Source organism: Physeter macrocephalus, chromosome 2 (genome assembly GCF_002837175.3).
Source record: "Physeter macrocephalus isolate SW-GA chromosome 2, ASM283717v5, whole genome shotgun sequence".
Lineage (NCBI taxonomy): Eukaryota > Metazoa > Chordata > Mammalia > Artiodactyla > Physeteridae > Physeter > Physeter macrocephalus.
Window position 1 is genome coordinate 112,660,775 of NC_041215.1, and position 14,836 is coordinate 112,675,610.

At 35.1% G+C, this 14,836-nt stretch overlaps 1 protein-coding gene across 1 annotated transcript in view; it reads right to left on the reverse strand.

Moving 5' to 3' along the window:
* The window catches only part of KANSL1L (KAT8 regulatory NSL complex subunit 1 like), a 158,254-nt gene that overhangs the window by 2,930 nt on the left and 140,488 nt on the right, over positions 1-14,836 (reverse strand). The window contains exons 10-15 of the mRNA XM_028481517.2: positions 7,289-7,417; positions 5,298-5,416; positions 4,367-4,491; positions 2,969-3,023; positions 1,665-1,777; positions 5-173 (exon numbers count right to left, since the gene is read on the reverse strand). Coding sequence (XP_028337318.1) covers positions 5-173; positions 1,665-1,777; positions 2,969-3,023; positions 4,367-4,491; positions 5,298-5,416; positions 7,289-7,417 — 710 coding nt within the window. The remainder of the gene's footprint in view (positions 1-4; positions 174-1,664; positions 1,778-2,968; positions 3,024-4,366; positions 4,492-5,297; positions 5,417-7,288; positions 7,418-14,836) is intronic.

Consider the following 14,836-nt stretch of genomic DNA (forward strand, 5'->3'; position numbering starts at 1 on the left):
CTACCTTGATCTCTTGACGCTGACTTGCTGAAGGTGAGGCGTGTGCCCTGGGATCCTGGCTCTCTGAAGGAGGCTCGGCGGGACTCTCAGCAGCGCAGTGCTGCCCACCACTGAAGCCATTAGGGCATTCTTTCAAAAGCAGGTCCTGTCCTTCAACATTTTTACTGTAAGCTCTAGCAAGAAAATCAAGAAAATATTTATTTGTTGATGTCTTAACATTCTGTGAACAACGTAAGGTCTTGTTCATAAAGTCAGTTGAACCTGGTAGCTTTTCTTTAAACAAACAGCTCTGCCCAAAAGATTTTAAAAAATTCATCTGCGGATCTTCCTGATGTTATTATCCTCACATGTCAAAGAAAGACTTGAATAGTATTTTATGAAATCTTTTTTGCCAAATTATTATAGTGGTTTTGTTTTGTTACAGCAGCGCAGTGCTGCCCACCACTGAAGCCATTAGGGCATTCTTTCAAAAGCAGGTCCTGTCCTTCAACATTTTTACTGTAAGCTCTAGCAAGAAAATCAAGAAAATATTTATTTGTTGATGTCTTAACATTCTGCGAACAACGTAAGGTCTTGTTCATAAAGTCAGTTGAACTTGGTAGCTTTTCTTTAAACAGCTCTGCCCAAAAGATTTTAAAAAATTCATCTGCGGATCTTCCTGATGTTATTATCCTCACATGTCAAAGAAAGACTTGAATAGTATTTTATGAAATCTTTTTTGCCAAATTATTATAGTGGTTTTGTTTTGTTACAGTTTGTGGGGTTTGTTTGTTTTTTTCCAGAAAACAGGAAAAGACAGTTACTCGACTCTTACGGTCTGAGTTCCCAGAGTATCTATGATTATTGTAATGTCGTCCATGAAGGACTCGATTCACATTTTCCTCTGTACTTCTGGAAAACTGTATCTCTGGAATGTGGAGAAAGTTGAGAACAGAATCTCATGTATGTTAGGATAGCTCTTAGAATAAGGCTCTACAACAAATCTGGGTATCTTGAGACCTAAACAGAGAAATGTGCTTTACAAATAATAAATGAGAGATGCTTCACACTAAAGTGACTATCAGATTTCAACATGGTCTTGCATTTTGAGTTTTGGCTATATTAAAAAATAGTCCAATTAAATATAAAATACCAGGGATTTTCTCAAATACATGACTACTGCTTATGTTGTTTGTTAGGATTTATCCCCCCTTCCCTCAAAGTCATGTTCCAAGTATTTTAGGCGATTTGCTTTTTTACCCTGGATAGGTTTCTTGAGGGTTTTTTTGGTTTGTTTCTTTTTAAGAAAAACATTTCTGAAGTGGCTTTGTTACAGATTACCCAGATTCTAATCCCTAGTGTTAGGTCCACCATTACAGTACACTGAAATGACCTATTTATGGAGAATTTTTCAGATTGTTTGCTCAGTTAAATCTATTACTGAGGCTGACGGTTAGCATGAGAAATAGAGTAAAATATAAAACTCCTTTCATCATTATGTAATTAGCCTGAGTATATTTTGAATGTAAACTCAGTATAAGCAGTGTTTCACTTCTAGGGCACAAACAGCAGATGTTATATAGTATGTTTTCTTCATTTTCAGTGGTCTCCCTCGTTATTATGCAGAATTATTGGAGATTTCACATGGATTCCATGGTTTTGGGGTTTAAATTTACAACACCTGCCTGCTGTTTCTTCTGTGCCACTTGCTTTGCTCCCATAGTGACCATCTGGCTTGCTCTTTCTCTTCATATTTTTTGTGTCTTAGGGAGAAGACTGCATCAGAGAGGTCTTCTATCTGGAATTAGAAATGAAAAGTTTTGCTTTTATCAGAAACATTTTGAAATATGAGAAGAGGTGTCAGAGTTCCTCATCAAGGGAACAACAGGAAGAAAACTCTAAAATAAATGCAGTCTAAGTCAGAGAACAAATGTTATGAGAGGAGGTTCAAATTCCTAGAAAGAGGGAGTTTAAAATTTTTTTGCTGTTGGGTCATGTTTGAAGACTTACCTAGAATACTTATAGTACCTTGAGTACATATAGGTTCACAGTGCTTTCCACTTACATAAAATATCCTTAATGCTTTATTCATCCAAAACTTTGTACTGATTGCCCCTTACGGAATATACTGTTCGTGGAACATATTAATATCAAAGAAAGGAAAACTGTCTGTCTGAGGTAAATGAGAATTAGTTTAATGAGTTACTTATCTGGAGTTCTAAGGCTTCGGCTGTGTTTCTGGCTGGGGTCATTCTGAACTAGGGAAGGGTGCATTAAAAAAGGGAAGGGCATTAAAAAGTAAATTTTGGTAGTTGAAAAACACGATCAGTTGGCACAGAAAGACTGTAATGGAAACAATGTCTTTTATATAATATCTGCTTCTTCAGACTATCACTTTGAATTAGTTTGGTTATATAGTATCTTTCCCTTTAATTTTTCTTGTCTTTCTTACTATAAGTTTTATCCATACAGGTCCACAATCCCTTTCCTGTAATTCCAAAAATCTGAAAAAACAAGTTTTCATAATTCATTTGGTGACACAATCTTACCTGAAATGATGTGACGCTATTTACTTTCTATTAATATTTCACTATAGAAACATTAATATTTGATTATGAGAACTGTCCTAGACTCCCTACATGTATTACATGATATATGTACTACATTACTTTCTAAAATCCAAATATGACTAATCCTGGGTATTAAATATATTCATATAAATTCAGTATTTCAACAACTCAAGTAAGGAAATGGTATGTTTTGTTTTTGCTTTTCTTTATTCTTTATACATTTTGTCTTTGCAGTCAAATTATTTGCACAAAACACTTTCCTAATCAAATTAATATCCTTAAAGGGGAACTTTCTTTTCATAAGTTTTGAAAATTAAAAAAATCAGTGTATGTTCCTCAAATGCCAAATTAAGCACGTGGAAAAAAAAATTAGGCAGGCTTCCTAATATATTAAGTGCAGTAAGTGAAAGGCAGCTTACCTCTTCTTCACCCAAATTATATTCATCCAGAGGCTGAAGAACAACCATCCTCCAGCTGTTGAAGATACAAACGAATTTCAAACAAACAGCTTTTGTTAATCTATCTAAATGTAGCAGTTTTATTCTGTAAGCACAGCTATTATAGTAGTGTTTTCTTTCTTTGGGATTTCCATAATTCAAATGGTTGTATCTTAGTACTTTCTCTTTTAAAAGAGACAATATATTTGTATTATGAGAAGAGGACAGGAGAAGAGGCTTTACCTTTGGCCTTACAATAAACAGTCTCTTCTACATAGTTGCATTTTATACTTAAGAATGTACTAATTTTGAAATAAGTTAGTGGTATGCTGACAAACTGGCTCAGAAAATAAAGAGGAAAAAAGCTCTGATTTTTAGCATTTGCCAATTTCTTTGTGTGTAGACTCCCATCGTGGCCTCTTGTGAGTTTAACAGCCGCATCACAGAATCCCTACATACTAAACAACCCGGTCAGCCAGCCTGCTCCAGCCTACCAGTGTAAATTGAAAACATTGTTGCTGTAGAACATCTAACCACAAATGTTATTTCTTTACTTAATGTAGAACATGTCAACAAATTCTCTGCAGAAATTCTCATAATACCTCCTAGAGTATTAAGAGTTCTCAGTGCCTCAAAGCAATTATGAATAAGAGAATCAAATTAGTTAGAATAGAGAGGGGTAGGAATTAACTATAATTGTCAACCAGCTCTTGTCTCTGTTTCCATCCTTTTCTATTTCTACTTCTTGGTGCCAGATTAATAATCTTAAACCTCTTTCATCATGGCTAAAAAATTTGACAGTTTGCTGCCAGCAGGAAACAGATCTGTGTGTGGCATTCAAGGACATCCACAATCTCGTGACAACTTCTTTGGGAGCCTTCATTTCCTTTATCACCCTTTACAAAACCTCAGTCTCTGGCTTAGCCTTGCACTGGTTGTCACAGGTGTTACCTTACACTGCGAATACTCTATGCAGAGGTAGTTGCTTTCTTTGATCTCTGCAGCCTCGTGTATATCTCCATTTTAAAGAGCAAGGATTATCTGTTACTGTAATTATTTACATCCCTAAAGTACCTTTTAGTACCATATACACAATAGAAAACTAAATATTGAATGAAAAAACACTCTAAAACTGCTAAAGTATTAGGAATTTCCATTTCTTAATAAAACCTGAGAATTAAAGTTGTGCTACTATATGGCACTTTTTTTCAGCATGAGTAATGTAAAAGTCTCTTTCACCGTTTTCCCTCCATGTAGCCATATAAGTGGGAGGAAGGCAGAAAGGAGCATCTTCCTTTCATTAAATAAAATTTTAACTTCACTGAAAATTTAAGTTTATTCAAAAAAAGAAGGAAAATTAAAGAATGTAAGTATACATACCTTGGAGTAACTATTTCCTTATATTGGAGTTTCTCTAATTTAGCTGGGGCCACTAATGACATGGGAATTACAATATTATCTATATCATAAGAGCTCTCACTTCGCAATCGTCGTCGTGCAGTATTCTGCAAGATAGGATTGCAGTAGTTTTACAGTAGTAGTTTGTTACCTGTAATGATACTCTCCTTTTACGAGTTATATGAAGATAACACGGCAGTGCCTTTAAGTTTTATACACTGTTAGGAAATCTGAGTATAAAATGTTAAGGAAAACAAGAAAGCATATGTATCTTCTATGAACCAGTACATTTGTGTGTGGACACATTCAGACCTATTTTGAAGACCATTAAAAATATGAATGCCTTAAAATACAAAACTTACCAGAAAAGTGTACCATAAAACACCCTAAATGTCAGTGAAATGATCTTTTAACAAACTCATTTTTTATTAGGAAAGGCTATGAAATGTTTGGTGAGCCATTTAATAAAGATCATTTTCACAATCTTCACTTATGTGTTCCTGGGTCCCTGAGCTTCATGCTGTTTTCTCTAAATCCTCCCACGTTTTAACCTCTACTCCCTACCAGGTAATGAAACAGAACGAAGTAAGAACACAGTGCTGGATTCTTATTAGCAAGATTATACTTAGCATCATGTCAAGAAGTAGGGATGGTTATGATAAAGTTTAAAGTGTTTAACATACGAAAAAAGCCATAATCAAGGGTTAATGTACAATTAGCTCCCTAGTAAAAAAAAAGTTTAATCAAATTTATTGCTTCTTAGTAAGATAATTCTGAATATGCTAATTATGTGCTAGCAAATAAGGCTGTTATAGATTAACAAAATATCTACAACAAGTTCCCCTCCCCTCACCAGATCTGCCAGGTTTAAAGGTCATAAAGCTACTTTAAAGTTCACTGTATAAAAACCTACTTGTGATGATGAATTCTGGGCTCTTGATATAACATTGACATTAGTAACTGCAGTAAAATTGCTCTGGGATCCTGGTTCTGTGCGTTGAATAGCAAATTCTTCAAATCTAGTTCTTTCTTCTGCCATGGAAAGAACCATTGAGAATGTCATACATTAAGTGTAACTGATAAAAAAATAATGATAAAAAATAAAACTTAACTGGAAAGATGTGTATTAAATAACATTATCTGTATATTCTATTGGTTCTTATTAATTGTTCCAGTGGAGCTAACACTATATACATTAGACAAGTATGTCTGAGGTATAGTATGTCAGTACACCCAATAAATTAGAAACTTTACATCCAAGATGTACTTAACTGTAATTATACATGGTGGCTTTAACATATTTATCAGTATGGCCTCTAGAAATCCCACCATAACAGACCAAAGGCACTACCTAATATCACACTACCTGATCAACTAGTGTGGAACAAAATTAAACTCCCACCCACATTCAGAGATATCATTATACTTTTTTGGTGCCTTAACCTTAAGAGAACCAACAGTCATCTAGCTTTTGAAGAACTTTCATACATCTTTGCCAAAATACAGGAACGCCTGTATCTCTTAATATAAAGATGCATTATGAAAAAATACACATTACCTAAGATGTAAACTGTTTTACTTGAATTGATCTAACTTTGAGCTAGATGGGAACACAGGAATAGAATGAGTAAAATGCTACACTACAAAGTAGTAACTAGACAGCTCTCTAGACAACAACCATTTTCAATATATGGATACTGATTTGAAGAAAGAACTAGCCAGAAAGGACATTTTTAAACAACTGGAATAATATAAATATGAACTGTGTATTAAATTTTACATTACACAGGAAAATATTTTTCAAGATCTGTACTAAAGTAAAATAAACAAGGGCAGTAAGAAAATAAACATATACTAATAGACACAAAACAAATGGAGAAAAAGAACGTGGAAGAGACAGAAAATAACAAAGTTGGAAGTAAACTTAACTTTGTTATCAATATTCTGAGAGAAAAGAGAAATTTCATTCCTGAAATAGAATGTTATAATAGAAACATTTTCAGAAATCAGTAGTCAGAAGATCAAGTTAAGGAAACCTCCCAAAAAGTAGAACAAAACGATATGAGAAAATGAGAGAAAAGAAAATTAAGAGGCAAGTCTTAGAAGTTCAACCTCTGAATAAGTTACAGAAAACATGAACAGAGTAAAGGGAGATTAAAGAAAGATATGCTGGATAAAAACTGTCAAGACCCCAGAAAATGGAAATTGTGGCAGGATTGTGGCTAAGATTTTTATAAAATTTACTTAATTTTTTTCATTTTTGATACATGAATTTAAAAAAAATAAAAACTAAACAGATCAAGAAACACGTTACCAAACTAGGAAAACAAATTCTAATACCAACCATTGAAACTATCTTGTCCCAAATCCCCATAACAAACCCACTTTGTATTACTAGCAGAGTTCTAGTTTCAGAGATCTCTCTATTCATCTTGGAACTGTACGTTCCTAAGGGGAATTCAGTCTGGCTGTTGAGTTACCCTAGATGAATCTCACCCAGTTTATCAAAATTCTGAGGAAGCTTCCGTGAAATCAACATCTCCACGATAGGTACCAGAAATGGTAATAAATATCTAAAAGGCAACCTTGTACTGACATATTTTGAGTCCAGAACACAATGTTGGAGACTAAGTACTGTCCAGGAGGACAGTTAGTAGAAGATAACTCTACTTAAGAAACATAGGAAGGAAATCCTTAACTCATAAAGTAGATGAATTCCCAGTCCACAAATAATTCTGAATTGACTACATGAATACGCTGTTTAATGTTCATAGAACCATGGATGTTTTGTGTAATTAGTGACTGTTCTAGATTATAACTCCCATGAGGCAGAGGTTCTTTGGAGATCAGAATTTTTTATTTTCAGTTTTTAGTACTAGTGCTCCTGTCCTCATTTTAACCTACCTAACGCTGTTTCACTCAAGTGTCTTTTCTTTCTTCCCTGTAACAGCTGTGCAGAAGATTCTGACCTCATTTGAGGCTTGCATATAGGAGAATATCCATTTCTCCATTGATTCAGAGAAGTATTACGTACTGAAAAGGAAAGAAAAATGTGAAGTTTTAGTTCCTTAACACAAATATAATGAGCATGTTAACCTCTTTTTACTTTGTAACATTGCAGAATATTAATATACCAGTTCAAAATTATACATAATGAAGTAAATACTTACATACGAAGACGAAATACTCCTAAGCTGAAAATAACCAAAGTAAGATTCATTAAAAACATCTTCAGGAAGTGCCCAATTTCCTATAGTTGCTCCATTATTTGAAGAGGATGAAGAGGAAAGGTGATCTGTTCTCACAGTGTTCTAAATTACAGAATTTTACAGAGAAGATTTGTTCAGATCTGTACATCTTGGCTGAATATGATCTGAATCCTTAAGTTAGTTCCTGCTTACCTTAAATCTGGGAACAACTCAGGACTAAGTAAGATTATAGAATACAGCAGACTGGGATCTCTCGAGAGCAGTAACCAGATTTCATCAGTCTCCTGACAGTGCCTAGCACCATTCTTTCACTTTTTTAAAGCAATGAATTTTTAAAAAACTTTAAGTCACTTAATATCTCTGTGCCTCAGTTGCCTTATCTGTAAAATAGGGATAATAGCAGCTATTGTGGGACTGTGAGGATTAAATAAGTTCCTGTAATAGTCATTAGAAGGATATCTGGCATAAGTAGGCAATAAATGTTAGTTTCACCATGACTGTTGTTCTGTCTGAAACCCAGATTTCCAGTACTGGATAAATAACTAAATTGGCTTCTTTTTTTGAAACGTTTGGAGATGTGGAAAGGATAGGGAAAAAATATGAAGGCCCAAGTGCCAAATTCTCACCAACACTGAGAAAAAAAAGAGTATGGCCTACCAACAGTGACTGGGACTCAGATTTCAAGATGGCAAAGCACCCTAAAAATCATAGACAAAATTTTTATACATAGATGCACAGATCGGCACATTTACATCCACATTAGCATGCAAAGAAAGGGACTTTTAAGTAGAGCGGAATTTGTGAGCAATCTGTGAAAGCCTAATATCTTACAAAATTTGAAAAGCAAACTGCAAAAGCACATGGGAAAGTACTGCCACAAAAATGTGATCAAAATCAAAGGAGCTCCAGACCTGGAGGAAAGAAAGAATTACCTGCAGTAACTAATAGAATCACTACACTTGCCAACCTGCCAACACCTCCATCAGGGTCCTTGAGGCTTCAGTAGAGAAATGGATGGGTGGGTAGATAAGGCAACGCCCAGGTGCCCCACTTTGTTTGAAACATGTCCTGCCCATCCATAACTGCCTCTGAAAACAGTATAGAGTGCAAATTTCTACCTCTTCCATGAGAAGGATCCCATAAAAAGCAGTGGCAGAAGTTGTAACGGTGAATATCAACTTTAAAGGTGAGAACACAAGACTCCAAAAATCTGAATACCAGTAGCGTAAAACGAAGAAAAGGTACAAACAACAAATGGAAGAGCCATCTCAAGAAACAGTTAATGGGTTCACAGAATACAGATTTACAGGTTTTCAAAATAACTAATATTGTCAAGAGAAAGAGGCAAAAGGCCAAAAGACCTCAGAAATGGGAAGTATAATTGTTGAAATTGAGAAACAAAATCATTGCTCACTGCCCTGAATAACAGAATGGTCATATCTAAAAGTCAAGATCATTGGATTGGAAGAGTAATTCCACAACTCAAAGGAATAGAGTGATGGAAATAGGAAAAAAAGAAAAAAAGGACAAACCAAAATAGGTTAACAAAGGATTGAATACAATCAATGGGATGTAATATTTGAAGAAATGATAGCCAAAATTTTTTACACAGTGATATTAACTCTAATATTTCAATAACTCACTTGAGCATCAAAGCAAATGAAAAATATATAGCACATAAGTATGAAGACATCCTAAAAGTTACCAGAGAAGGGAAAAATTACTGCAAAGGAATGAGAATCAGTTTGCCAGAAAGCAAAAGCAGATGCAGGAAAAAACAATGGCGACTTTTTAAAGCCCTCATGAAAAACGGTAAACAGAATTCTAAGGCAGCCCTCATGATTTCTTGCCACCCAAGAAAAAGAATGCAGAGAAAGATGTTAAATAGTAAAATAAGATGGCAGACAATTCTAAACTCATTTCTACAAAGGGGTACCTAGAATTGTTAGGTTTTTTTTTTTTTTTTTTTTTTTGCGGTACGCGGGCCTCTCACTGTTGTGGCCTCTCCCGCTGCGGAGCACAGGCTCCGGACGCGCAGGCTCAGTGGCTATGGTTCACGGACCCAGCCGCTCCGTGGCATGTGGGATCTTCCCGGACCGGGGCACGAACCCGTGTCCCCTGCATCAGCAGGCGAACTCTCAACCACTGTGCCACCAGGGAAGCACTGTTAGGTTTTAAAATGTATATATACCTGGCATGTGTTGCTGTTCCAATAGTGTCCACTCGTTTTCTAGAGTATTTTAAAGCAAATTCCAGGCAAATTTCAACCCATCTCTTCTAGAAGGAACTCACCACCCCCGTTGTCTTGTAAAAGCACATCAGAAACCTTAACCTTCACTAAAGTGATGCTTTTTATTTAATTTTACTCAAAAGTTTTCTTTACACTTTCCCCCTTTTACTCTTTGGTGTCTTGTAAGGTTGTAGTGGACTCTTGATGCATGGCAATTCAGAGTGTAACTCACACCTTCTCTTCACCTGTCCTGATGATAACCCTCCCAGTCTTTCAGTTCTCACTTACCCAAATCTTCTCCTAAATTCCATTTTAAGATACATCTTGGCCCAGCATCTCTCCTGTCTCCTGCCTTCCCTTTCATTTATAAGTTTGATAACTTTATAGAGAGCCAGTTACATGCCAGGCACTGTGTTATACCTTGGGGACACAGTGGTGAGCAAGAACAGGCATGGACCATGCCCCTGATGTAGTTTATAGGCATTCTCAAAAACTGCAAGTAATGTGATAGAAAACAGAAGTACTATTGATGGGAGATACTGAGTAAAACTAGTAAGAGAGCTCTAGGAAAGGCTTCCCAGATAAAATGTTAGATTACAAAATATGAACAGAAACAGCTGATGGACAGTAAGGGCAAGGAAGAGAGAATGGTGGAAAGGCCCAAGGCACCAGGGAACAGGAAAAATTTGGCAAGTGAAAAGCAGCCAGGTAGTATAGAGTAAGGAAGCATGGTGAAAACCACGAACAGGTAGGCACCAGCCTATGTAAGTAGGGCTTTAGGGGTACTCTATTAAAGAATATTCCCTCTGTCAAATATTCTAAAGGATGGGGATGGGGAGCAGGTGTGACATAATTAGATTCATGTTTTGAAAATATAAATTGCTGCAGGGATTGAAGGGAAATAAAAGTTGATTAGGCTATTTCAGCAGTATAGAGAAGGGATCATTAAGTTAGACTGAAATTGGTAGAAATATAGAAGCCAGTTTGAAGCATAAGATCACACTGATAATGGGGTTTAGATACAAGGAAGTGTGGGTGAAGAAGGCTGAGCCTTAGGGTTCTGACTTGTGTGGGTTGTGGTGCTATTGTTCCTCTCTCTGTGCACTCTAAAAAATAAAACTTTATTTTGACATAATTTCAGACTTACAGAAAACTTGGAGTTGTCCCATATATTTTTTACTCAGATCCCCCAAATGTTAACATTTTATCACATTGGCTTCATCTTTCTGAATGCCAATGAAATACTGACATGATGCTTCTCTAAATATGTCAATATGTATTTTTCAAAAACAAGGGCATTCTCTTATGTAGCCACACAACTATCAAAACCAAGAAGTTAATAATTAGCTAACTATAGACTTCATTCAAATTTCACCAATTAGTCCTATGATGTTCTTTACAGAAAATCCTGATCACTCTCCATTCAGTTGGCAGGTCTCTTTAAAGTTTTCTTGTATCTGAAATAGTTCCATTATCTTGTCTTTCATGACTTTGAATATTTTGATGAGTATAGGCCCTTAAGTTGGCTTTGGTATCTCCTCACAATTGGCAACTAATCAATTCTTCAGTTTGTCTTTTCCCTACTTTCTTGTTACCTGAAGTCAGCAGTTCTGTCATAATCGCTAACTCTAAAGGACAGTATAGGATAAATCCAAGCTCTGAGGTAAAGTACAAAAACATCTATTTACTTTCACACAATTTGCCCTACAGGAATACCAGGCTATTTGTATATACTTGAACACATCACATTGTTTCATGGCTCCATGACAAGTTATGTGATTTTTTCCATTTTAAAAGCTTGTTACTTAATATGGGCCAACAGTATTTGAAACACCAGGGATCTTATTAGAAATATAGAATCTCAGACCCCATTCCAAACTTTCTGAATCAGAATCTGCATTCTAACCATATCACCAAAGTAATTTGCACATTAAAACTTGAGAAACAATGATTTGGAAAATTGGACTCTTCCTCTAAATTCCAGTTAAGTATTTAAAGCTATACTTGGCATCACCATCTTTCTGAAGTTCCTCTCTTTGCCCTTTTCCCATCACCCTTAACTTCTCTTCCTCTACCTTCTGCTAGGCAGAGTTATACACTCCCCTCCCCCCTTTTTAAAGAATATTTTTATCATGTCTGTACCCTTAACATCATTTAATAGTCATTTGTGTGTCTGCTTCCCCATCACATTATAATTTCTTTAATTTCCTGTGACTCGCCTTTGATTTTTCAGCACTTAATCGTCTACCTGGCACAGAGTAGATGCTCAATAAATGTTGGACTCTAGTTTTACTTAATTCGGTAGAAAAGAAAAATTAATGGCCAGCTGTTTAAGACAGATATAGGATGAAACCTAATTAATACTTAATTATTTGGATTGGGAGTGGTAGGGAATGAAGAAAATAGGGGAGGAGAGATTGGTATAAAAAAAAATTCTTCACTGATGTGCCTAATGTTACTGTGGCATTCAATTCAAATGTCTTCCATTTCCTAGCTTTTAATTTTCCATTACTAACATGTCACTACATTATTGATACATCACTAATAATTTTGCACCTAACATTTACACTGCCTTTTTTTTTTTTTTTTTTTTTTTTTGGTTTCGCAGCTTGTGGGATCTCAGTTCCCTGACCAGGGATTGAACCCAGGCCACTGCAGTGAAAGACTGGAATCATAACCACTAGCCCACCAGGGAACTCCTGTACACTGCCCCATTTTTTAAAGTTAGATAAATAATAGAGCAACATTAGAAGAAATATAATTACCTTTGTTTTTGCATATTCCCTTTCAGTCATATACATGTATTTCATATTAATATTTCAAATGGAATGATTTTATTTGGATATATGTATAACTATTTTTTTTAATCTGGTAACTCACTCATCATTGTTATGTTTTCAGATGGTCACCTAACATTCCTGACTAGAGACAGTATCATTTAACTATTCCCTAGCTGTTGGAGCTACTTGTTATCATCATGATATTATTTGTATTATGGACATTCTTAAAATAATCATCTTCATGCACACATTTTTTAAATAAAAAAATTTTAGTCTCAGGATAACTTCCAAGTAGAATTAAACCATGAAAAGTACCTAAACTTAACCTATATTTTCCTGTATTTCTTTAGTGTTTTTTCCTAAGCATAGGCAATTTTTTCTTGCCTTAGTGCTTTCATTTTTTTCTTTCTCTAACTTTTGACTGTGGAAAAATTTCAAGAAACACAAATGGAAAATGGAATAATGAACTCCCTTGTACCTATCATTCAGCATCACAAATGCTGGTGACCAATCTTGTTTTCTCTCTCTCCCACAAGCTTTTTTTTTTCTGTAGTATTTTAAAGCACATCCCAGACATCATATCTTATCTACATTGTGTGTCAGCTTGAATCTCTAATAAACTAACAGATAAAATGTGTATTTATGTAACCACATGCATTATTACATCTAACACAATAATTAATATGCAACAGCCAGTCCACGTTCAAATTTCTCTGTCTCAAAAATTGTGTGTGTGTGTGTGTGTGTGTGTGTGTACAGCCAAGTTGTTCAAATCAGGATCTCCAAGAGGCCAGTACATTGCATTTGGCTGATACAAGTATAAACATTTTTACATGGTTATAATTGTACCATACATAGAAGTAAAACATTTGTCCTTTACTATCACTTAACATTCTTTGATAAATGTTTCCATCCTTAGATGAACTTTTATGATCCTTTAAAAAGCTGTATATTCCACTGTGATAGGCAGTTAACCACATTCCTACTGTTCTCTTCAAGTTGTCTTTAATTTTTCATTACCACAAATAATGTTAAGATAAATATATTTGTGAATAAAGGTGGTTTCATATTTAGGATTAGACTAGGTTCTTGGAAATGGATCTGTTGGATCTGAGTACAGAGTTCACAGTTTAGCAAACATTTATTGTGAACAAGTACACAAGTTTTTTTCTTTTCTTCCTCAATGAGCTTATAAAAGAATACGTAGGTTAAAGGCCTTGTAATGCATTTCACAGTACTTCCCAAAAGGCCTGTATCAATTAATTGCACCTGAAATATTTTAGGGTCCTGTTTTTACTACACAGTCTTGCCAGAACTGATGATTAAAATGTCTAATATTAATGTAATTGGAAAAAGGAGAAACATTTAGCACAGTGACTGGCATATAAGTGCTCAAGTACATGTTAGCGATTGTTAGCATTTTCATTATTATCATTGACTACACCTAGTTTTTCTCCTAATTCTTTTAAGATACCATTTTTAACATTTACTCTTTAATCTATCTGGAATGTATTTATGTTCATCCATCTTAAATTTGTTTTAATGTGCTGTATGAGGTACAGATCTCATTTTATTTTTCCAGAAAGTCATTACTTAATGCCACTGATCACAGGACAAACCTCACTGTTTAAAGCATTCGCTCTGAGAGAGACTGCTTGGATTTGAATCCTGCCTCTACTACTCAACTGTGATTTGGGAAAAGCTAGTCAAGGAGAAAATAACCGTAATACCTACCTTACAGGCTTGTACAGATTAAAACAATTTACACATACAAAGCCCTTCAACTAGTACTGTACTGGCATATAAGGAATGCTTCATAAGAATTGTTTATTGTTATTTATTGGCTAGGCTATCTTTTCCACACTAATAGGAAATATCACTCTTATCGTATAATGAATCCTTGGGTTTGTCTCTAGGCTTTTAAAATTTAGTTACCTTGGCTTCCATGGGCATCACAATGTTTTAATGATTATACCTTTATATTTCGATATCTGACATCTCCTTATTGATCTTTTAAAAATGTTATTGGCTATTCAACATTTTCATTCTGAGATAAACGTTAGAATAACTTTGTTCCAAAAGAAGAATGATTCTGGGATTCTGATTAGAATTACATTATAAGTTCTCCAAAGAAGATATACAGATTGCCAACAAACACATGAAAGGATGCTCAACATCACTAATCATTAAAAAGAAATGCAAATCAAAACTACAATGAGGTATCACCTCACAC